Consider the following 24,081-nt stretch of genomic DNA (forward strand, 5'->3'; position numbering starts at 1 on the left):
TGGGTGGAGGATTTATTGATGAGGAGGACCAACTTCCGGTCTGTCACGCGGCACTTACGTGATGACGTCTCGAAACTCACCTGCACGTCGAGCGCCACTCCTCCAGAGTCCTCACCTGTGCTCGGGCAGATTTTAGCAGGAAGTTTTTCAAACGGTCAACGCGAGTGAACCGTCCAAGAAGATTTGGTAGAATTGTTTTTGTTGTTTGTTTATTTGTTTTTTTTAAACCGGGACGGACGAACGCAGTTGAATCAACAAACCGGAAGTGCACAAGTTTACAGGTACGTGAGCCGCTCTGCTGTCATTTGTGTTATTTGTACGTCAGACGACGGGAAGAGGAACAGAAAGTAAAACATGTTATCTAACTAACTTTAAAGAGAACGTTGTATTTTGTGTAAATTAGTGCGTCGTAATCTCGAGTTATCCGCTCACTTCAGCTTCGAGTCGTCACGGGCCTCTAAGCTTCAATAAAACTTTATTTATAAAGAAACTTTCAGACAGGCGGAACAAAGTGAATTACAATAAAGTGAGAGATTCAATACAACCATAATAATAAAAAACATACACATAGAGGCAGCAACAAGCAAGAAAAGATATGATAATAGCAACAGATGGATGGAATAAGAATAGTACAACCAGTAAGAGATAAGAAAAATAATAAATTAATGTAGTTAAAGGTGTAATGCAACATAAATAGACCTGATGGCTTCATGAATTATTCCCTCATGAGTTGGCTGTTAAAGTAAATAACTAGATGTCAGCCGGGGTCGTTGTGATGGTGCGAGGTTTATTAAATAACACATTTTTGGTGTGTGTGTTCTTGTGTTGGTGACTGTCATCTAAACTGTAAGCCCAACTTTCCTCATCCTCGCTTTACTGGTTCTGCAACACACACACAAGTTTCTGCCTGCCTGCCAGAGGGTTTCACAATAGTTTCGACTGCATTCCCAAACCGCTGCATCTTCCCCTCCTCACGACTCCAATCAGTGTGTTTACTGATGCTCTGTAGGATTGAGGAGGATGGACAGATGCATTCAGACTGATGGCTCGCTTGTTGTGGAAAGTTCCTATTTTACTCTCTCTCCTTGAAGAGAGCTGTGTGTTTTCACCATTTTCTATTGTGGTGTCGAAATATATATTTATTTATTTAATGGATATTTTTAACATATATATGTCATATATATATATATATAGAAAGAGAGAGATATATATATATAATATATATATTTCAATATGTATATTTAATATATATATATATAAATATGTATATATTTAATATATATATATTTTTAATATATCTTTATACATATATATATATATATTTAATATATATATTTAATATATCTTTATATATATATATATATATATTTATACATTTATATATTTAATATATATTTATATATATTTAATATATCTTTATACATATATATATATATATAATATCAATTGCATATTTGTTCCCATTTAAGAAATCTAATATTTCTGTAAAGTCGTTCTCGTTGACGCCAAAAACGAACCCAATTTGTTTATCTTGCTTGTATATTCAATATTCATATCCATTTTAATATAATTTTATCGTAAATTAAAAAACAAGTCGGATCAGTTTATTTATCTTCTTATGAAACAAACATTCACTCCTCAGACGGAGGTCACATGCTCCCTGCAGGCAACTTTCTGTTCCACACGATGCACCTAAAAAGATACAGAAAACCTTAACAAAAGGTTCTGTTAAGTGTAATTACCAACAAAAAAAATTAAATTAATTTGAAATAATAAGGCATCAAAATGCATCTGTGAGTTTCCTGTAGTTTCTAGTTCCACGTGACACAAGTGGAGGCCTCTGTATGCAAGTCCAGGTAGCTATAAAGTGTGTGTGTGTGTGTGTGTGTGTCCATGCCAATGAGTAACTCCGCTGAGGGGACGCTCCAAAGCAGCCGCTCTGCTTTCACCTCCCAGAGTATTTGCATTTCAAATCACTTTCTCCCTTAAAGGGGAAGCGTCGCTATTCTGCCTTAAAGGGGAAGCGTCGCTATTCTCCCTTAAAGGGGAAGCATCGCTGTTCCCCATCAACCAACGACTCCCACGCTTTCCGTCTGGCTCGCTCGCAGACGTTTCCTCGAGAGGCTCGTCGGCGTGATGGTTGCCGAGAGCCGGCCGTGAGCTCTGTGCAGCTCTGTCGGACGCGTCGGCCCCTCAGCTGTAATCGACGGCCTCTTGAGGAGCTCGGGAGTGTTTACCTGCCAGAGGGGCGCACCTCCTCCCCCGAGTGTTTGTTTTAGGAACGGTAGCGGTTGCTTTGCCGGTCACCGGCGGACATTAATAATGCAACCCTGCGTGCTCTGACTGCCGGCTGCTGCCACCTGAACCCGAGTTCGTCCTCCTAAGCACTTTTCCTCTTTAAACTGTCCCAAAATAATTAGTGTCGGTCACGCGGTAAATCGGAGAGTCGCCATCGGAGCCGCTCTGTTGTCACGGTGTCATCTCCTGAGCTTGGGACGCGGCGGGGGCTCTGTGCAGGAACCCAGGAAACTTTACTCAAGGGGGGGGAGACAAAACACGTCAATTATTAACTGCCCGGGGCTCTCATTCCCTCGGTGTAACCATAGAGCTCAGCCAACAGCCTGCCGCTGGTGCATTGTGGGAAAACACTCACCAAGACCGTCGCATACCTCCTGACAGTCCGGGAGCAAGCGGACCCGTTTGACTTCACGATCCCGCCGGACGCAGAGGAATGTCTTCTCCGTCTGGACTTGAATCATCTCGAGTGTTTGTGGATTATCAGGTTTTTTTAATCTGGACGTCCAGACATGGGTCGGTGACCCGGTGATTCGGACTTTGTGGCCGGACTGAAGGGAGGTGGTCAGAAGGTTATTTAGGTGTTTTTTTTTAGTAGCAGCAGAAGAAGAAATCCACAGCATCATGAATCTGAAGCAGCGACTGAAGTTACTGAAGCACTTTGGCTCTCTGCCCCCGGAGCCTCCGCCTGCTCCTCCACCGCTGCTGCTGGTGCCTGTGAGTGACGACCCCGTGTCGCTGTGGTTCAGGGAGAAACCATCTCAATTATATACATATATATATATATAGTTGACCTTGTTTTTGACTGATATTTGTTTTATTCTCATTTTCAGTCTCATTTTCAGTCAAAAACATTAAAAACATTCTATATTTCTTTGCAGCGAGCTGTACTAAACATAATATTTCATTTAAAATGGTGTTTTAACATCTAGCAATTTAGATAGAAATGTGATCAATTATGCAGGATCAGTATATTTATAATCCATGTTTTTGCGCATCTTCATTTTTTGGTATATTACGACATCCGTGTGCAGTTTGTAGTTCCAGTGATGTCACAGTGTTAGGCTCCGCCCCCTCCACATAATTTGGCGGGTGCATCGTTCCACGTGTATGTTTTCTGACTACGAAACGTTTTATTTATATTTTAGATCTAGAGGTTTCCATTTATGTATTCGAGAAATAATTAGTTGCCGAGTCAAATAGCTTAAATATAGAAAGTATTTTTATGAGTGAAACGACAAAATATTTGCTGATTGTGACGCAATATCAACAATCTGAAGACGATGTAACCGTTAGTATTTAGTTTTGATACACATGTATTTACAATAACAGTAAATTAACCATAAGAAATATCTTTGTACTGTAAAGAAATAAATGTATGTAATGCAGGATCAACGTGAAGAAAATATGCAATAGTGTTGTTAATATATATACACTACCGTTCAAAAGTTTGGGATCACCCAGACAATTTCGTGTCTTCCATGAAAAATCACACTTATTTATCAAATGAATATAAAATATAGTCAAGACATTGACAAGGTTAGAAATAATGATTAATATTTGAAATATTAATTTTGTTCTACAAACTTCAAGCTCAAAGGAAGGCCAGTTGTATCGCTTATATCACCAGCATAACTGTTTTCAGCTGTGCTAACATAATTGCACACGGGTTTTCTAATCAGACATTAGTCTTCTAAGGCGATGAGCAAACACAATGTACCATTAGAACACTGGAGTGATAGTTGCTGTAAAAGGGCCTCTATACACCTCTGGAGATATTTCATTAGAAACCAGACGTTTCCACCTTGAATAGTCATTTACCACATTAACAATGTAGAGTGTGTATTTCTGATTAATTTAATGTTATCTTTATTGAAAAAAACAATGCTTTTCTTTGAAAATAAAGTCATTTCTAAGTGATCCCAAACTTTTGAACGGTAGTGTAAATAAATAGTTTAAAGTGTAAAGTTGAGCTTTTCTGCTCGACTCAATAAACTGATAAAATAAGACAAAGTGTCTTGAGTAAAAAAACATTAATTTAAGGACATTTCTTCAAACAATGTTTTATTGAACAATTAACTGAACAAAAAAGGCAGAAATTGTAGGAAAGAATAAACTAAAGTTACATTTTAAGTGCCCGTCTACTGATTAAAACCCCCAAATATCTGAGTTTTATATCTAGAGCGTTTCAAGTCGACAACGCAATGACAATTAAGAAAAAAAATGATAAACTGTATCCAACATATTGTTAAACGAAAATACGTTTTGATTGTTTTCCTTGTTCCTCCTTTAATTTCCAACATCTGGAATGGTAATAATATGCATCCTCCCGACTCGCTCTCCTCTTTGCTGCTCTGATTTCTCTGCATGGGGGGCGGGACGCGGGGGGGGGGGGGGGGTCTAGCTCCACCTCCACGCTTTATTGCAGGGCGCTGACGGGCAGAGTGGGCAAAGGTCGGGTGGGGGAGGAGCGCTCCAGGTGAGGTCTCTCCTCGGTGTTTCCTTTCCTGGCTCCTCTGCGCAGATAGAGAGAGAGAGACATCACAGCTGGTCATATTACATGTAATTTCTGCAGGAGGGGGGAGTCAGGTTTCCTCTGGACAGCAGCCTCCATCTTTGGATAACTTTTTGGGGGGACGGGAAGAGGAGGAGGGGGAGATCTGTGGTTGTTTTTGGGACTCTTCACCCGGAACGTAAAGAGCTGGCTGTTCACGGCGCTCCGGGAGGCCACAGGTGTTTTGTTGTTCGGCTCCGAAATCCCGGTGGGAAATGGCGGTACGGTTCAGAGACCACGGGGTAAGTGGAGGAGGCGGAGCTTCAGAGGGTGAGACGGTGAAACCACCGCCTGCTGTTGGCTAAGACGATGGACAATGGGTTCTTACTAGTTCCCAGCTCAAGGCTCCGAGGTGAGCACCTCAAGGTGCCGGGGCCTCCGACCAGACGGAGCTCCTCACCAGTCTCGAGCTCGCTGTGATTGGTCGACGCTCTTCTGAGCGACTTACGCTTATTTTCTTTAGTGCAGACGGACATTTGGTTCAAAAAACAGATTTTTGTTTATTTATATCTTAAACTGTATTTAGGAAGTTCCCTTCGCCGCTCAGGATTATGTCATGACCACTATTTAAATATTTGCAATGTAAGTGTTGAATTGATTTTGTTTTTGTTTGTTTCTCGTTGTCCAAATTCGAGCTAAACACATATGAGAATATAGCTAATAGCGATTATTCTTTACAATTGCTATCATTAGATAATTCTTGCAAACTTTTTTTTGCAAACAAAGATGTTTCCTTACTGTAGTCTGTGATGTGTCTCTGCAGCAACATATATTTATTTCAAATGATATTTTGACTTATTGTTTTGATTGTGTGGCTTTATATATTTTGGAATAATATATATAATATATATATTTTATAATAATATTATATATATTTGTTTTATAATAATATTATATATATTTTATAATATATATTTTATATTATATATTTTATAATATGTATGTTATAACAATATGTAAGTTATAATAATTTATATATATAGAATATATATATTTTATAATAATATATATTTTTATTATAATATATATAATGTATATTTTATAATTATATATTTGTAATATATATAGAATATATATTTTATAATTATATATATTTTAAATAAATCTTTATTGATATAAGTATTTAAATATTGTTTTAACATTCTAATGTCTGAATACCTGAATCAACAGTGTGTTACTTTAAAAAGAAGAAGGGTGTAGTTGCTTTATTATGCAATTATGAGTGGCATAACGACATATAAGTAGTTATCATGACAGGCCTCAACTGGACATTGGGTTTAATCTCAGACTGTTAAATATATTGCGCCTTCTTGCGATTTTAAAATGTAAGATGTTGGCCTGTTGAGTTGTAATTGACCTGCAGCTCTCGTGCACATCCAGGTGCAGCTCGGTGAAACTACGTTATCAGACATTACAACTCCGGGTTTCAGTGTCGGTCCAGATTAACAAAATCCACAGACGTCTTTTTATCCGAGCCATCAGATTGGTGTTTGTTTTTTAGGTTTATTTTCTGGCCCTCGGGTTTATGATTAACCCGGTCACACAAACGGCCTCCTGTCCACAGGTCACACTCCGCTCACCTCGACTCCTCCTTGGACATTCTTGTGGTGACCGTATTTTGTCCCTAACATTTAACTTAAAAATAAATGATTCTGGCTGGGCCAGTGTGTTCATATCATATTTATTTATTCAGATTTTCCGATATGTGTTTGTGGCGTGTTGAGCGAAGGAATTCTCATAATCGACTCTCTCGTCTGAACGAACTCCAAACTGTTGCTATATGACTGTGACTGGAGGAGCTGGCTTGACCCGTTCTCACTGTAACTCAGGAGGCGCCTACTGCGCTATAAGACGTGTGTGTCTATATAGATATATTTATATATATATATATATTTTTTATGTAAATATATATGTATACTATTTATATATATATATATTTGTGTGTATATACAGTATATATATATATGTTAATTATTCATTTATATATATGTATTTCTATATATATATATATGTATATATGTATATTTTTTTCCGGATATATAAATATATTTTTTAGATATATTTTTACTTATATTTAAAAAAAATATTTGTTATATATGTATTTAATTATATATATATTTGTGTGTGTGTATATATATATATATTTATTTGTGTGTGTATATATATTTAATTTATAAATATATATGATATATATTTCGGCCAAACGTTCCATTGAATAATCAAGATAATTAATAAAAAAATTTGACTAACAGATAGTTGACTCTACACAAAGATCTTCTGTCTGTACGCATACTGAACATTGTTGTCGGCACCTCGGGGACTTGCGAGTGACACACACACACACACACAAACACACACACAGAAGTAGCCCCGCCTCCATACCGGTCAGGCAGGATTGAGACAGGTGAGAGCATGCCGAGCTCAGGTTGAGTCCTACACACACTTTTCCTGTTCCGGCTCAACTGTCCTCCCTGTGAGGACCTGCACTATGTTTGAGGATTAATTCTCTTTATTTTTTCACAGAGAAAAGTTTCTCTCTCTTCTGCTTCAAGAAAACTTTTAATATCATCATCGTTGTGTGTTTTCTCTCCAGAAACCAGGCATGGAGGAGCTCACGATATGGGAGCAACACACAATCACACTGAGCAAAGTGAGTGGTCGTTTTGCTTTAAATGTAATATAATAAATGATTAAATGACTCCCGTGCCGGACGAGACGGTGTGTGCGTTGTTATGTGTGTGTGTTGTTATGTGTGTACTCCACGTGTAAGACATGAAACCTCCAAAGAGAAGTGAAGTGAGTCGACAAACACAAAGCTGTGTGTGTGTGTGTGGGGGCGGGGGGGGGACTGAGCTTCAGACCTCTCCGGCTTCACGGCACAAACTCCAGCAGGAATTCTTCCGAGCGACACGCCCTGCTGCGCCCGCACGGCGGGGCGCCGGAGCGCCGCTGGAATGTGCTCGTCCTCCCTCGTCCCTCGGTTTGTGTTTCTGTGTCGTGTCCTTATCCTCTCTCTCTCTCAGGACTCCAAGGTGGGGTTTGGCTTCGCCATCTCAGGAGGGAAAGACAAGCCTCACCCGGACACCGGGGACACGGCGGTGGTCGTGTCGGACGTGCTGCCAAACGGGCCGGCCATCGGGCGACTGTTGTAAGTTTACATCAAACAAAAACAACAACAACAACAACAAGGCGGTGATTGAACTCTGCTTGTGCTCCACAGCTACAAAGACCAGATCGTCATGGTGAACGGCGAGTCCATGGAGAACGTCTACTCCACCCACACCATCCAGACCCTCAAGTCCTGCGGCAAGACCGTCAACGTGGTGAGTGCGGAGGAAGCGGCGGCCGCCAAAAACGAGTAAACGCCGCCGCCGCCCGGTGTCCCTGAACCTCTCGCCCGGTGTCCCTGAACCTCTCGCCCGGTGTCCCTGAACCCCTCACCCGGTGTCCCTGAACTCGCCCGGTGTCCCTGAACTCGCCCGGTGTCCCTGAACTCGCCCGGTGTCCCTGAACTCGCCCGGTGTCCCTGAACCCCTCGCCCGGTGTCCCTGAACCCCTCGCCCGGTGTCCCTGAACCTCGCCGGTGTCCCTGAACCCTCGCCGGTGTCCCTGAACCCTCGCCCGTGTCCCTGAACCCTCGCCTGTGTCCCTGAACCCTCGCCTGTGTCCCTGAACCTCGCCGGTGTCCCTGAACCCCTCGTCCTGTGTCCCTGAACCTCTCGCCCGGTGTCCCTGAACCCCTCGCCCGGTGTCCCTGAACCCCTCGCCCGGTGTCCCTGAACCTCTCGCCCGGTGTCCCTGAACCCCTCGCCCGGTGTCCCTGAACCCCTCGCCCGGTGTCCCTGAACCTCTCGCCCGATATCCCTGAACCTCTCGCCCGGTGTCCCTGAACCTCTCGCCCGATATCCCTGAACCTCTCGCCCGGTGTCCCTGAACCTCTCGCCCGGTGTCCCTGAACCCCTCGCCCGGTGTCCCTGAACCCCTCGCCCGGTGTCCCTGAACCCCTCGCCCGTCTCTCTCCACGCAGACGGTGAAGCGGCCGCGCAAGATCCAGATTCCGGTGACCGCCAGGCCGACGCGGGCCGTCTCCCACTCCAACCTGCTAGACCCGAACCCGCCCCGGAGGACGCGGCGCTACTCTGACGGCAGCGACAACCGGGAGAGCAGCCGGTACCGCGCCCGCAGCGCCTCGCCGGAGCGCAACGGGCACGCCGACGCGCTGCCGCTCATGACCACGGCCTACAAGAGGCTGCCGAGGCAGGACGCCCAGGAGAAACCCATCAGAACCACGCTGCTGAAGAAGAGGATCACCGACGGTGAGGGGGGAGGAGGGAGGGAGGCAGGAAAGGAATGAAAAGTAGAAAGGGAGGGAGGGAGGGAGGGAGGGAGGAAAGGTTGGAAAGAAGGAATGAAGGAAATGAAGCAAGGAAAGGAGGCCAGGAAGGTAAGAAAGGAAGGAATGAAGCAAAGGAAGGAAAGAAGGTAAGGAAGGTAGTAAAGGATGGAAGCGGGGAAGGAAAGGTAGGAAGGAAGCTAGGCAAGGAAGGAAAGGTAGGAAGATAGGGAGGAAGGAAAGGTAGGAAAGAAGGAAGGAAGGCAAGGAAGGAAGGGAGGGCTCGATCTCGGGCTCGAAGGTAGGAATGAAGCTAGCCAAGGAAGCAAGAGAGGGAAGGAAGGTAGGAAAGGAAGGAAGGTAAGGAGGCTAGGAAGGGAGGAAGGAAAGGTAGAAAGGAAGCTAGTCAATGAAAGAATGAGAGGATGGAAGGAAGGAAGGAAAGGAGGCAAGGAAGGAAGTGAGGGCTCGAGCTGGTCCGGTCAGAGCGCTGACGCCTCCTCGTCTTCCTCTCTGCAGAGTACGGCTTGAAGCTCGGGAGTCAGATCTTCATCAAGCACATGACGGACACGGGGCTCGCCGCCAAGGAGGGGACGCTGCAGGAGGGAGACCTGATCCTCAAGGTGGGCTCGAGCGCCAGCTGACGACCATCTTCACAACAACAACAACAACCCCTCAACTCGTTCTGCTCCACCAGATCAACGGCATGACGACGGAGAACCTCTCGCTGCTCGAGACCAAGCACCTGGTGGAGAAGAGCCGCGGCAAGCTCACCATGACGGTGCTCAGGGACGACCGCAAGTTCCTGGTCAGCATCCCCGAGGTGGTGGACAGCGCCCCCCACAGCGAGGAGGACCGGCGCCGGGGCAGCAGCTCCGAACTGGACGGTGAGTAAGGAGGAGAGGGAGGGATGGAGGGAAGGAAGTGAAAGTCAAAGCGTCTCAGGAAAGAGAAAACTCATCCGTCTTTGCAGAATTTTTCCAAATGACTTTTTGTTGTTGTTGTTGTTGTTTCCCATCAGACATCTCGGACCTCGACGAAGACGCGCCCACTCACAGAACGTCCCGTCAGCCCACCAGAGAGAAACGAACACGCAGGTACACACACACACACACACACGGCCACGTTTTTCATTTTTTCTATTCAAACAAACATAATGTCAAGACACAAGAAAACTCTTCAAAGACGAATAATTAAACGTATATTTATTTATTATTTGTATTTGTATTATTTATACTTTTTTTTATTTTGTTGTTTTTTATTTGTATATACAGGACTGTCTCAGAAAATTAGAATATTGTGATAAAGTTCTTTATTTTCCATAAAAAAACAAAAAAAAAAAAAAAATCATTCATTACAAATCAACTGAAATATTTATTGAAATTTTTGCCTTTTATTTATTTATTTACCTAATATTATAACTCATAACTTAAGAAAACTCTAAACTCAATCTTTAAAAAAAATTTATAATATTTGAGGTTTGTCAAGGAAAAGGAAAAACCTTTTGTGTTTGTTGTTAAATAGACAATTCAAGTGATTTGTTTAATAATTCTACTAGTATACTTTTTTTTTTTGATTTTATAATATTTAGATATAGGATATTTTTTTATTTTTATTTCTGTAAGCCAAATCATAAATAAGAATATAAATCAAGGCTTGTATATTTTCGTTGATTTGTAATGAATCCAGAATGTGACTTTTTTGTTTTTTTAATTGCATTACAGAAAATAAAGAACTTCATCACAATATTCTAATTTTCTGAGACAGTCCTGTATATATATATAATTTTCTTTCTAAACATATATACATATTTTATTTATTTATTTTTTAGATATACAGGTATAATAAATAAAATATGTATATATGTGTGTGTGTATTTATATATGTTTAAAAAGACAATTATAATATATATATATATATGATCTAGACATAGTGTCTCTCGATGATGTGTTTTATCTGGAGCAAAATAAACTAAAATATCATATTTGTCTTGGTCATGGTATTTTGTGTGTTTTTTTTTTAATCACTTACCTTTTGAATTCTGGAAGATCAATGCACTCAAGAATATCTGTATCATAATTATTATCGTTTAATTTCTTTCCCCCAGAACCAGAGCAGAACCTCCTCCCCCCAAGTCTCGGGATGCGTCCCCGATGCGCTCCACCTTGACTCGGCCTCCCGTAAAGACCTACGCCCCTCGCAGAGGTCGGTGAATCTCAACCAGCGGGTGGAGGGAGGCGGTCGCGCCCTAAAAAAAAAAAATCAATAATGACAATTGTTACTGTTTGTTGTTGTTGTTTTCAGCTCCATCCGGGTCCGAGTCGGACCGCAGTGCCTCTCCTCCGACCTTCAGGAGGGACAGTCCGGACATGAGGGACTCCAGCAAGTACAAGTCAGTTCACTGTCTTTCAGATTAATTCATCAAGCCGGATGTCTGGGCACATCGCATGTAACGATGACCTGAACATCCAATATAATCATATTTATATTATAATCAATAATTACTATTCATACCATTATTTCTACTGAAGGTATTATTTTATAATAACATTATACAATATAATATTTATATTAGAATCAATAGTTATTATTGATATGATTATTTCTACCACAGGTATTATTTCATAATAACAATATAATCATATTTATATTAAAATCAATGTATTATACAAACCTTTCTACTCTAGCTATTATTTTATAATAACAATGTACAATATTCAATATAATATTTATATTAGAATCAATATATTATTTATGCGATTATTTCTACCAAAGGTATTATATCATAATAACAATATAGAATATATTTGTATTCAATTCGGTAATTATTATTGATACGATTCTTTCTATCAGAGGTATTTTATAAAATATATTTATATTAAAATCAAGTTATTTCATAATAACGATATATTCCTATTTATATTAGAATCAATAGTTATTATTCACCTGATTATTTCGACCAGAGGTATTATTTCATAATAACATATACTAAACCTCTATTCATATTTAACCAAGTAAACGAAACAAGTGAATAAAATGACCGTCGCATGTTCTCCTCCCTCCAGGTCCCTGTCTGCGATGTCTGGCATGTCCATCCTCCCCAACCCTCGCTCCTCCCCTCAGCTCCCCAACTGGTCGGCTTCCCGCGCCTCCTCCTCCGCCGCCTCGCAGCCCCGCAGGCCGGTGTCGGACTCGGACTCGGACCGCAGCGCCTCCCCCCCGCCGATCAGGCGGAGCCCGCGGCCAGACGGCAGATACAAGTAAGGAGGGGATGAGATAGCGATTTAAATAAAATAAATGAAAACATTTTTTAAAAGCACTCGCAGTAAATGAAATGTAGTTAATTTTTGTTATAATCTGATAATTGTGAAATAGCTCTTATTTATTTTATTTATTTTATTTTATTTGTATTTATTTGTATTTTATATATTAGAATCTGATAATCGTGAAATGGCTCTTTGTCATTTTATTTTATTTATTTTTATGTTTTAGTGCCATCTTTTTATAGAGTTAAAAGCATATTTGAATGATAATCGGGATAATCTCATTAATCCAGAGTTTATCGTGACCGTAGAATTTTAGATACCGATAAACGGCGTGATGAATATTCTTCCTCTAACGTCTTCTCCTCGCTCTCAGGGTCCTTCCTGATCTGGCGTACACGGGACTGAGCGCCGCCCCCATCGATGTTCGCCACGAGGCACCGAGGAGAGTCAACTCTCCTGTCAGAGTCCTGCGCCCAGGTCAGTACACACACACACACACTCTCACACACACACTAGTAAACAATACATCCCGGACTAAAACGTTTAATGCACATTAATTGCTGAAGGTTAAATAAATCATCTGAACTTTATTCCTAAAGATGACGGTAGTGTCAGATTTCACTTCATTCTCTAATTTTTGCACCATTCAGCGGCAGAAATAAGAAAATAACAAATAAAGAAATAATAATATTTCATGCTGAAGCCTCTGCTGACGTGTTCTTCTGCCCTTCTCTCTCGTCTTCAGACTCCGACTCCGAGTCTGAAGTGAGCCTGGCGCCTCCTCAGAGGCAGAGCACCACCTACAGCCAGGACTCCCTCAGCAGATACAGGTACAGATGAAGGTCCCCCTCCTCCTCCTCCTCCACCACCACCACCACTCCCCCCCCACCCCCCCCCCCAAACCCACCAAGACCTCCCGGACTGGGACACTGAGCAGACTGCACGCCGGTCTGGTTTTAAACATTAGCTAATCATGTATTCATCATCTTTTTTTTCTTCATTATTAAACCCTCATTCTGTCTCTTGATTTGATTTTTTTTGTTTTGTTTTTATTCTCATTTTGTAGCCTTTTGATTTTTGGCTTGACGTGTGTTTGACTTTGTACCAAGTGTGTTTTGTGTCTTTTTGACTTGATTTTTGAAATAACCCATGAAATAAAAGTGACTTACACTGAACATGTCCCTCTCCTGTATGTGGCTAAGCGACTCGAATCACCGAATTCTGTAGAATAGTTCCAAATTAATAATTAATTAATTAATTACAAATCTGCATGTTGTATAAATTAACGGTGGCAGATCAGGAAAATGCTTCTGATCGTTTTGATCAGTTAACCATCTGAGAGAGAGAGCGAGAGCTTTCCCCCCCCCCCCAAAGAGACGCTAAGGTGAATATTCAACATTTACGTCAATAATAATAATAATCGTCTCATTAGCTAAGCCGCCTCCCCCTCTCCAAATGTAACTGAGATCTGTTGTCTTCCTCCTCCCTCACTCCCGCCTCCCTCTCTTCTCTTCTCTTCCAGAGCCCTGCCGGACGTCGCCCTGCAGCTCCAGGAGGAGGCGCCCCGGAGGAGCGCCGCCAGCAACCCGCCGCAGAAAGGTGTGTGTGTGTGCGTGTGTGTGTATTTATCGTTTTGGGTTTCCTGCTTTTATTTGTGTCCTTTTTTATTTATTTTTATTGATCTTCTTCTTCGCAGCTCCTTCAGATTCTGAATCGGAGGCCGGTTACGAGTCTCCGCCTCTCAGGGAACCGACGGAGACCGTAAGATCCAACAGATACAGGTGAGCCACACCTGGAGTGTGTCGACATAATAATAACAAATTAAAAGAGAGTACTTCTTGTTTTCACGATCCACAAGTTGTTTGCTTCAACACGAGGAAACATAACTTTAAATTTGAGAAGCTTTAAAACTAATTTTAATATAAATAAATAGCATGAACGTAATTTATATTAATATTATAGTTTCGAGTTATAACCAATTGTTGTTACTTATGTTTTATTTTAAAATGATTAGTCTTTATTTAACAGAACCTCAATTTCGCGCCAGTCGTAGTAGTAGTAGTCTTCTTCTTCTTCTTCTTATCCTTCTGCCTCTTCTTCTTCATCTTGCGTCTTCTTCTTCTTCTTCTTCTTCTTCTTCTTGCATCTCATTATTTTTGTCTGACCCGCGTTACGCCTCCAGCTGCTCCATCGTTTGTTGATAGTCACTAGAGAAATCAACAATGACAATAATTATCCTGTAAAACGCACAACAACAAAAAAACACAACAAAAACACAACAGAAACACACACTAACGTTTGCCCGTCCAGGTTTGATCAAATTTGTCTATATTTAACTTTTGACACACGAAAGCAAAAAAAATACTTTAAAAAAAAAAGCTACAAGGTGAACAACATAAACATTTTAAGAATGTGCATCCACTGATATATATACACACACACAACAGAGGATTTCATTTATTTTTTGTATTTTATGTTTTTATGAGGATGAAATATATATAAATCTTTTTATATATATATATAGTTTTTGTATTATGTTTTTAATAATATATATATATATATATCTTTCATCCTCATAAAAACATAAAAATAATTATATATATCTTTTTATAAATATATATATATATTTTTTGTATTTTAGGATTTTAATAATATATATATATATCTTTCATCCTCATGAATACAAAAAATAAATGAAATCCTCTGAAGCAGCTTGTAATTCCTATACAATATATATCTATATACAGGACTGTCTCAGAAAATTAGAATATTGTGATAAAGTTCTTTATTTTCTGTAATGCAATTAAAAAAACAAAATATCATGCATTCTGGATTCATTACAAATCAACTGAAATATTCAAGCCTTTTATTCTTTTAATATTGCTGATTATGCAGCTTAAGAAAACTCTAAAATCCTATCTCATAAAATTTGAATATTTCCTCAGACCAAGTTAAAAAAAAAGATTTATAACAGCAAAACAAAATCAAACATTTGAAAATGTGTTTCCAGGTGTTTCGAGTTAATTAGACATTCAAGTGATTTGTTTAATACCCTACTAGTATACTTTTTCATGATATTCTAATATTTAGAGATAGGATATTTGAGTTTTCTGGTGGTGGTAATCAGCTATATTAAAAGAATAAACGGCCGCAATATTTCAGTTAATCTGTTTCAGAATCGATGACATTTTGTTCATTGCACACACACACACATAAAGAACTTTAGAGACAGTCGTATACTCATTGTCACACACACACACACACACACACACACAAACTCCCACAACCAAGACGACGCGTAACGTTTCAATTCAACTGCCCATGTTTTACTTTTTATGACGTTCCGTAGTTCACGTCATGTCTGTCGTCCAATCAGAGTTCTTCCTGATATCAAGCCCACGTCGGTCGCCGTGAAGCAGGAGCCTCCTCGCCGCGGCCCGTCACCCACCAGACCTCCTCCTGAAGGTGGGCTCACTCTCCTGTGTCCCGTACATCCTCCTCCTCCTCCTCTCCCCCACCTCCTCCTCTCCTCTATTCACCTTCTCCTCTCTCTCCTCCCCTCCTCTTCTCCTCCTCCGCCTCTCCTCTCTTCTCCTCCTCCTCCTCTCCTAAACCTCTCCTCCTATCCTTTCCTCTCTCCTACTCTCCTTATCTCTTCTCCTCCTCCCTTCCTCCTCTCTCCCCTCTCCTCCTCTTCTTCTCTCCTCATCCTCCTCTTCTTCCCTCCTCCTCTCTCCTTCCCCTCTCCTCCTCCTCCTCATGTTCTACCCTGACCTTCAGTCTCTGTTGTGTCAGATTCCTCAGAGTCGGACCAGCTGTCGCTCCTCCGGAGGTCCGGTAGCTCTGAGCGGGACGACAACCGCCGGAGGTACGGCAGAGAGCTCAATAATAACAATAATAACAATAACAACGTACACCTTATTGATCCCACAGTGGGGACATCCCTCTCTTCATTTAAAACATGTTGTTTTCTCCTCTCAGAGTTCCCCGCGCTGCGAACGGAAAGGAGGCGGTGAAGGCGATCGACCCTCCGACCTACGGTGAGGCCACACGCCGACCCCCGAGGCTCCGGTCCACTTTGATTTGAGGATTTTGAATCCAGGATGAGACGGTGTTTTTATTTTGTTGGTGTCATCCAGCAAAAAAAAATTGGAATTCAAGTAAAAGGCAAATAGTAAAAATGACATCATTTGACAGAAATGAGCTGTGATTGGCGAACGACTCCGTCGCTGCGTTTATACATGAATGTTTTTGCCCCGTGACTTTACCCCAGCTTTAATTATATTGATATACTTTAATAATATTCTAAATTGATATAATAATCTATAATGTATGTACTTTAATAATATACTAAATTTATATAATAATCTAAATACTAAGAACAGGGTTGGTACGATCATGGAAAACCTGGAAAAGTCATTTAAAGTCATTTAAAAGGTTATATCCAGGCCTGGAAAAGTCCTTTAAAAAAAAAAAAAATGTAATCCCAAAAGTGTTGGAAAAGTCCTGGAAATTTGTTATATTCATATGTTCATTTACACAATTTGGTTGAAAGAATAACCATTTCTATACATATGTATTCTTTTAATCTATACTCTCATTCATTTGTGTCATTTAAGGTTTATACTCATGTACACACCGAAATTTCACGACATTTTTGGTCATGGAAATTTGATTTAAAGTCCTGGAAATGTGTTTGACCCCTGTAAGAATAATGAATACACGCATCAACACAGCAGCAGAGAGTCTCATCATTTCCTAAATGTTCTCTTCCAGCCAAGCCTGCCGAGGAGCCCATCTACTCCCTCCCTCCGGACTCGTACCCGGGACCTAACCCAGGGTCAGTGATCCTCCTCTCTGAGCCGGATGCCTCCCCTCGGGGTGGAGCGCGTTGCTAATTGTTCCCCTGGCTCTCAGGTACAGCTCAGACGTCCACACGGTGTCCTTCGCCAAGAAGGGCAGCGTGGGCCTGAGGCTGGTGGGCGGCAACGACGTCGGCATCTTTGTGGGCGGAGTTCTGCCAAACAGCCCGGCGCACGTCGAGGGAATGAAGGAGGGAGACCAGATCATGCAGGTGAGACCATTAAGAAGAAAAACTAAATACTTTTAGTTTGAGCATTTTAGCGTAATATTAATTTCAACATCGAGAGGCTAAAAGTTTAGATTACAGCCCCGATTTTCTTTTCTTTTTAAAGGCCGCCGTGAGGGAGTTTATTATAGCGATGGTTCTTCACGTGTTTTCAGTGATGTCTTCACCCCTGTGAAATATTTATTATACAAAATACAATATTAAATATACAGAGAAATACGAAATGTATATACAAGGTAGTGACGACAGTGTCTGGTTTAATATCAAATATATACAATTCAGTTTCTGAACTTACACTTTTTTAAAACTTATATTTAAAGAATTTTTTTATGGATGCTCATTTTATATATATATATATTATGTACCCCCATTTGAGAACCACTGTTCTATAGGGAATACAATTAAAATACAATATTAAATATACAGAGGAATACAAAATGTATATAACTTTATGAACTTTTTTTCAAAGCTTTTATTTAAGAATATTTTAATGGATGCCCATTTTAAATATATATATATTTATATATATGTTAATTATGTACCCCCATTTGAGAACCACTGTTCTAAAGGGACTCTTAATGCTCGGTGTCACTACCGCTTTTTTCCACAGGGGCCGCCAAAGTAATCCCCTTAAAGTAAAAGTCCTTTTGAACTTGTGTCTCCTGTGTTCAGGTGAATAAAGAAGACTTTGGTCATTTCACTCGAGAAGAAGCCGCCAACTTCCTCCTGAACATCAAGAACGGGGAGCGGGTGGAAATCTGCACTCAGAACAAGATGGACAGTGAGTTCCTCCCGAAGAAAAACCCTCGGAGGAGAATGATGATGCATTGTGGGTTTAAAAAAAAAAGCTTAATCTTGCCTTTCTCCTCCAGTTTATAAGAAGATCATCAAGTCCAACCTGGCCGACAACTTCTACATCCGCACCCACTTCGACCACGAGGCCGAGGGCCCCATCGGCCTGAGCTTCACGCGGGGGGAGGTGTTCCGGGTGGTGGACACCATGCACCGCGGGAAGATGGGCAAGTGGCTGGCCAGCCGCATGGGCAACGACCTGCACGAGATGGACAAGGGCACCATCCCCAACCAGGCCAGGTGGGGGGAGGGGGGGGTTAAGAGATGCGTGGGTTTTCTCGCCGCACCATTCGGGTCTTACTTCAGCATTCTTCGTCTTCTTCTTCCTCCCGCAGCGCGGAGACGTTGGCCAGCGTGGAGCAGGCGCAGCGGCTGAGCGGCGAGAGGCAGGCGGCGGGGCCGAGGGCCGAGTTCTGGAAGCTCCGGGGCCTCCGGGGCAACAAGAAGTACGACAAGAACGTCCGGCGGTCTCGAGACGACCTGCTGCAGCTCACCATCCAGGGCAAGTTCCCGGCCTACGAGAGGGTCCTGCTCCGAGAAGGTCGGTGGTGTTGTTGTTGTTGTTGTTTTTTAACCCTCCCCACACGGAGGTTGTTGTGTCGATCGCGTGTCCATGAATCGTTTTGTGCCTCCAGCTAATTTCAAACGGCCCATCGTCATCCTGGGTCCTCTCAATGACATCGCCATGGAGAAGCTGGCCAGAGAGAAGCCTGACGATTATGAAGTGGCAGGTCGGTTTCTTCTGTCCTACACCGGGCTTTTGTTGTTGTTGTTGTTGTTGTTGTTCCTCGCCTCTGACGCCCCAAACGTTGTTTTCCTTGCGTCACGCAGACATGGTGCCTCGCAGCGGCGGAGGAGACGGCGGCTCCACCGTCATCAAGCTGGACACCGTGAGGAGGATAGCAGAGAAGGTCAGTCTTCGGTCCACGAGCAGAAACAAACGTTCTTTAGTGGCTTTTTAATAAATACAAAAAATACAAAACATGGACTGTTAGTTTTTGGGGGCGGGGAAAACTACACAATGACATTTATTATTATTTTTTACATCAAATTGCTTTTTTTCCTCTTTCTTCTATAATCCACATTTCATTTTCCATGAATCAAAGTTCCCTTCTCATTCAACTCGAACATCCGTCTGATTATTAAATTATTATTTTTTTAATGTGGATATTTAGTCTCTTTCAACAACGCCGCGCGTCTCCTTTTAGTTTCTATTATTCCCGCTGACCTCCCCGTTGTTTCCCCCGCCGCTCTCTCTCTTCTCCTCCCAGAACAAGCACCCTCTCCTGGACATCACTCCCACCGCGGTGGAGAGGCTGAACTACATCCAGTACCACCCCATGGTTCTCTTCCTGGACCCGCACAGCCGCAAGGACGTGAAGGCCATGAGGCAGCGCTACAGCCCCGACTCCACCAAGAGCTCCAGGCGCCTGTACACGCAGGCGCTGAAGCTGAGGAAACACTGCAGCCAGCTCTTCTCAGGTAGGGGAGACTCTCTTCCTGAACGTGCACGAGGCGGTGGGAGTGGCTTCTTTATTCTTATTTCTATTGTCTTTATTCTTTACTCTGACCCGACCTTCGCGCCGCGCTCCCTGCAGCGCGCATCGACCTGCAGCCCAACTCCAACGTGTGGTTCGAGAGTCTGAAGGAGAAGATCCGCCACCAGCAGTCCAAACCGGTCTGGGTGTCTGAAGTGAAGGTACACACACGCACACACACACACACGCACACACACACACACACACACGCTCACATTGAAGCTGGTTTCTCTTTGTTTTAAAGGGACAGTGCGGGGTTGTGTGAGGTACATACAGGTGTTGGTGGTCACCTGACAGAAAAGCCCGTCTTAAAAGGAATCGTTAAACATTTAAGTTTACGCTTTATTTAGAATATTTTTCTTCCGCTGCCTTAATCGGTTAGTTGTTTATATTCTTATGTGACTTTGAATTAAACCTTTAAAACACCAAAGCCACACTTTAACACACAGAAACTATCCAACGGAGGCAAAATCACCGAGTGGCAACAAATATTTTAAATCTAGCGTAGACGTATATTGATTGTTATATTTAAGTTTTTGATATAAGTTTAATGAGTTCATTGCTTTTGCTCAGACAGTCACACTTTTAAAAAATCCCCTTTAAGGTGACGCGTGTTGCGCCAGTTAAATGTTCGTAAAGGGCGACTTTTAAGAAATGGATTCACAACCTGGCGCGTACTAAAGTGTAAATAATATATTTACGTATGCGCTAAGTTTGGGAAATAATTTACAGCCGCAGAGATCATGAGATACGATTTTTTTTATTTTGTTTCCTCTGTATATTTAGTATTTTAGAATTGTTATTATGTTTTGTGTTTTATTTTGTATCTTTTATTATTATTCCTGCTCCACTGTGGGACTAATAAAGGATTATCTTATTTTATACTTTAAATCTACTCACTTAAAATTCACCTGAAGAGTCTTTAGTGGAAGTAAAACATCAAAATAAGTGTCAAAGTAAATCTAGAGTTTGATGTTTGCGGCGATGTGAACTGTGCGTCTCGCCGTCGGTCCGGAGGTGAACTGAAGTGACTGAGATGTTTTGTCCCGGTCCAGTTGGAGAGCGGCGGCGAACAGGACCTGGACGCTCTGGACCAAACCCAGTCCGACTACCTGAGCGCCGCCAGCGACCTGGAGGACACGGACGGCGAGGTCTACACGGACAACGAGGACCTGGAGGAGGAGTTCCCGGGTCAGAACGCCACCGAGCTCTCCAGGGTGGCCGGCCTGGCTCTGGCCCGGTCGTCGGAGCCCGCCTCCGGGGGGCGCCGCGGCCGCCCCGACTCGGACGACGAGTCCGACGACTCTTCCAGAGAAATCCCGCCGCTGATGAACGTGCCGGAGCCCCGGGTGGCGCGGCAGGACAGCTACAGCCTGCCGCCCAGCGCCGGCGAGGAAGAGGAGGAGGAGGAGGAGGAGGAGGAGCACGACTCGCACCGCAGCTTCACGGACTCTGACTTCAGCGCGCTGGACGTGATCGCGCCCACCACGCCGTCGGACGCACCCCCGGATTTCATCGCCCCCGACCCGTCCGCCGCCCGCTACTCCTCGACCGAGCCCACGTACGCCGAGGTGCCGCACGCCAGCCTGGCGGCCATCGAGGAGAAGCTGGACCAGGTACCGCCCGCCCAGAGGAATGTCGTTATGATGGGACCGTGGTGCGAAGTAATGCTCCAACTGGAGGATGAGTTCAGTCAACTGACTCAAGACACAAGACACCACTTCAGGGGTTTTTATTCTTTTTTTTTAAAGCAAAGATACCGGCAAAATGTAAATATTTGCCAGTTTTTTTTTGTAGTCTTCTATTTTAATATATTTGACATGTTTTGGTTTTGCACAAAACAAGCAATTTTAAATTTGTCAATTTGCACTTTGAGAGGAAACTGTGCTGAATATTTATTGAAACAACAAAAAAAATTGTTTTAAATAATAATAATAATACATTTAAATAATTGTCAGTTTCGCCCCTGGTGTATTTTACATTATTTCTTCTGTATTTTTATGTAGGATAAACAAATACACAATGTGATGGTTGTTGACAAACAACCATTCATCCTGAGTTTCAAGCTGCTTCGTTATCACAGAACAATGTTTAATAACTTTAACCCAAATGAAAACATTTTGAAAAAATACACAATTTGGTGTTTATAAGATGAAAGTCTCGTTTGCACATTTAATTTCAACATTTCAAAAGTTTGTAAATACACATCATACACATCGTTTTTACAGCCTCGTGTGTTCAGATTTATGTCCTGGAAAATTATGCAATATTAGCAAATATTTGATAGGATCAGTTGAATATTTAGACATACAATTTTTTTTTTACACGTGAAAAACAAAATTATAATTGTCTTAAATAACAAATAAATCCACTGAGGAGGTTTAAAGGTGATATCTGTGTTTACAAATTCACCCGCAGTGTCTCTACTTCCTCTCAGTCCCCGCTTTGGAAGATAAAATGTCGTAAATACATTTTTTTAAACCATCTCAGAGCCGTTTGCGTTGCACGTTGTTGAGTTTAAACCAATGTTTCAGTGGGTAAGTCGTGAGAAACCTAAATGATGTGTCCTCTCCTCCTCCAGGCTCGCTCTGCGGAGCCTCAGGAACCCGCAGAGGGGAAGAAGGGCCCTAAGTTAATCGTGTAAGTCTTCTTGTCAAGTTTTTTATATTTTGTGAAGCCACGCTGGGGCTACGAGGTGCTGACTCCGCCCCCTTTTTCCAGGCTGGCGCATCATCACCAGGCCGTCCAGTTCAGACGCACGCAGATCCGAGGCAGCGACAGCTCGGAGGAGGAAGAGGAGGCGGAGGACTTTGAGTGGGGTCCTGCGACGGAACTGTAGCGTCCGAATGGAGGATTAAAGTGCACCGGACACTATCTCACAGCCCCGAGGAACTCGCTCGGATCATTTCCAACCCCAAAGGGGCCTCGTTCAGACGTGGGACATACCTGCTGTTTTCTTTACTTTTTAGTTAACTAAAAGTTTTTAAGATCTACCAAAAAACCCAAAAGGTTCTCTCATGAATGTTGAGTTCAAAGTGCCTGAGGACGCGCCTTTATTTTTGTATTTAACTACCACGCCTCGCCTATTGCCACTGCCACTATTTGTCACGTTTGTAAACACATTCTAGTTATATTAGAAAAATTGTTGTTTCACAGAAATATTCAGAACATTTATGAAATGTTTGGGTGCCTCTTTCACTTGTTCTACATTAAACACGTTTTACTGATTTTAAACGTGCGTGCGTTCAATCGTGAATATGGGCGTTTACATATTTAGCCCGGATTAAGAGATATCTATATATAATATAGATATATATTTTTTATATAATAATTTTTTTAATATATTTATATTATATATATATACAATATATGTTTTTTGTATATATATTATGTACATATATATTATATATATATACAATATATAATTTTAATATATATATTATGTACATATACAGGACTGTCTCAGAAAATTAGAATATTGTGATAAAGTTCTTTATTTTCTGTAATGCAATTAAAAAAACAAAAATGTCATGCATTCTGGATTCATTACAAATCAACTGAAATATTGCAAGCCTTTTATTCTTTTAATATTTAATAATTTTTTTATTGCATTACAGAAAATAAAGAACTTTATCACAATATTCTAATTTTCTGAGACAGTCCTGTATATAAGGCAGCAGGTCTACTGTGGTGCAACTACATACACACATGTTATTTTGTTATTTATAGTTTTCATTGAATTAAATACACAAGAATATGCAACAAACAAAAAGGCAGGTAACCAAACTGACACCGATATCGGACATGCAGGTAAATAAGGAGGTGGGTTTCAGGTGTTCTGACGTGCGTCGCATGATTCTGTTTTCATATCATCTTCACGTGACGGCCGCCGTCATTCGTTCCCTCCACGTCTTTCCGTCCAGGAGTTTGAGATTTCTCTTTTTGTTGCAGGTCAAAGTGAAATGTTGTGAAACTATCTAATTCATTAAGTCTCTAAATGTTAATTCACCTGCAGTTGTATCCCCATTGACAGAACTTTGGGGATTTTAATCAAGTATTCCAGTGTGAGAAACCGCATTTCCATAATGCATGCATGCATTTCCTAACATAACCTCTCTAGATTAATTGAATCTAACATATCTCATGCACTATGA

At 41.8% G+C, this 24,081-nt stretch overlaps 1 protein-coding gene across 5 annotated transcripts; it reads left to right on the forward strand.

The window, feature by feature from the left end:
- The first annotated feature begins 126 nt into the window (after window positions 1-126).
- Window positions 127-23,155, forward strand: tjp3 (tight junction protein 3). 5 transcript variants are annotated; one of them, XM_056414860.1, is made up of 30 exons: window positions 127-281; window positions 7,443-7,499; window positions 7,873-7,997; window positions 8,070-8,172; window positions 8,877-9,165; window positions 9,702-9,805; window positions 9,880-10,069; window positions 10,204-10,279; window positions 11,290-11,387; window positions 11,487-11,574; window positions 12,248-12,442; window positions 12,822-12,925; window positions 13,194-13,278; window positions 13,971-14,047; window positions 14,145-14,229; window positions 15,825-15,913; window positions 16,244-16,316; window positions 16,430-16,488; window positions 17,225-17,288; window positions 17,366-17,522; window positions 18,210-18,318; window positions 18,410-18,629; window positions 18,725-18,930; window positions 19,025-19,120; window positions 19,221-19,300; window positions 19,661-19,871; window positions 19,988-20,088; window positions 20,983-21,543; window positions 22,509-22,567; window positions 22,649-23,155. In XM_056414860.1, the coding sequence occupies exons 2-30, from the start codon at window positions 7,452-7,454 to the stop codon at window positions 22,764-22,766; spliced, it is 3,870 nt and encodes a 1,289-aa protein (XP_056270835.1). In that variant the 5' UTR covers window positions 127-281; window positions 7,443-7,451; the 3' UTR covers window positions 22,767-23,155. The 5 variants fall into 5 exon arrangements, with proteins under 5 accessions (XP_056270835.1, XP_056270831.1, XP_056270832.1 ...); XM_056414856.1 differs by lacking the exon at window positions 127-281 and adding an exon at window positions 2,186-3,012; XM_056414857.1 differs by lacking the exon at window positions 127-281 and adding an exon at window positions 2,186-3,012 and having other exon boundaries at window positions 17,372-17,522.
- Window positions 23,156-24,081: the final 926 nt, after the last annotated feature.

Source organism: Pseudoliparis swirei, chromosome 5, assembly GCF_029220125.1.
Source record: "Pseudoliparis swirei isolate HS2019 ecotype Mariana Trench chromosome 5, NWPU_hadal_v1, whole genome shotgun sequence".
Taxonomy (NCBI): Eukaryota; Metazoa; Chordata; class Actinopteri; order Perciformes; family Liparidae; genus Pseudoliparis; species Pseudoliparis swirei.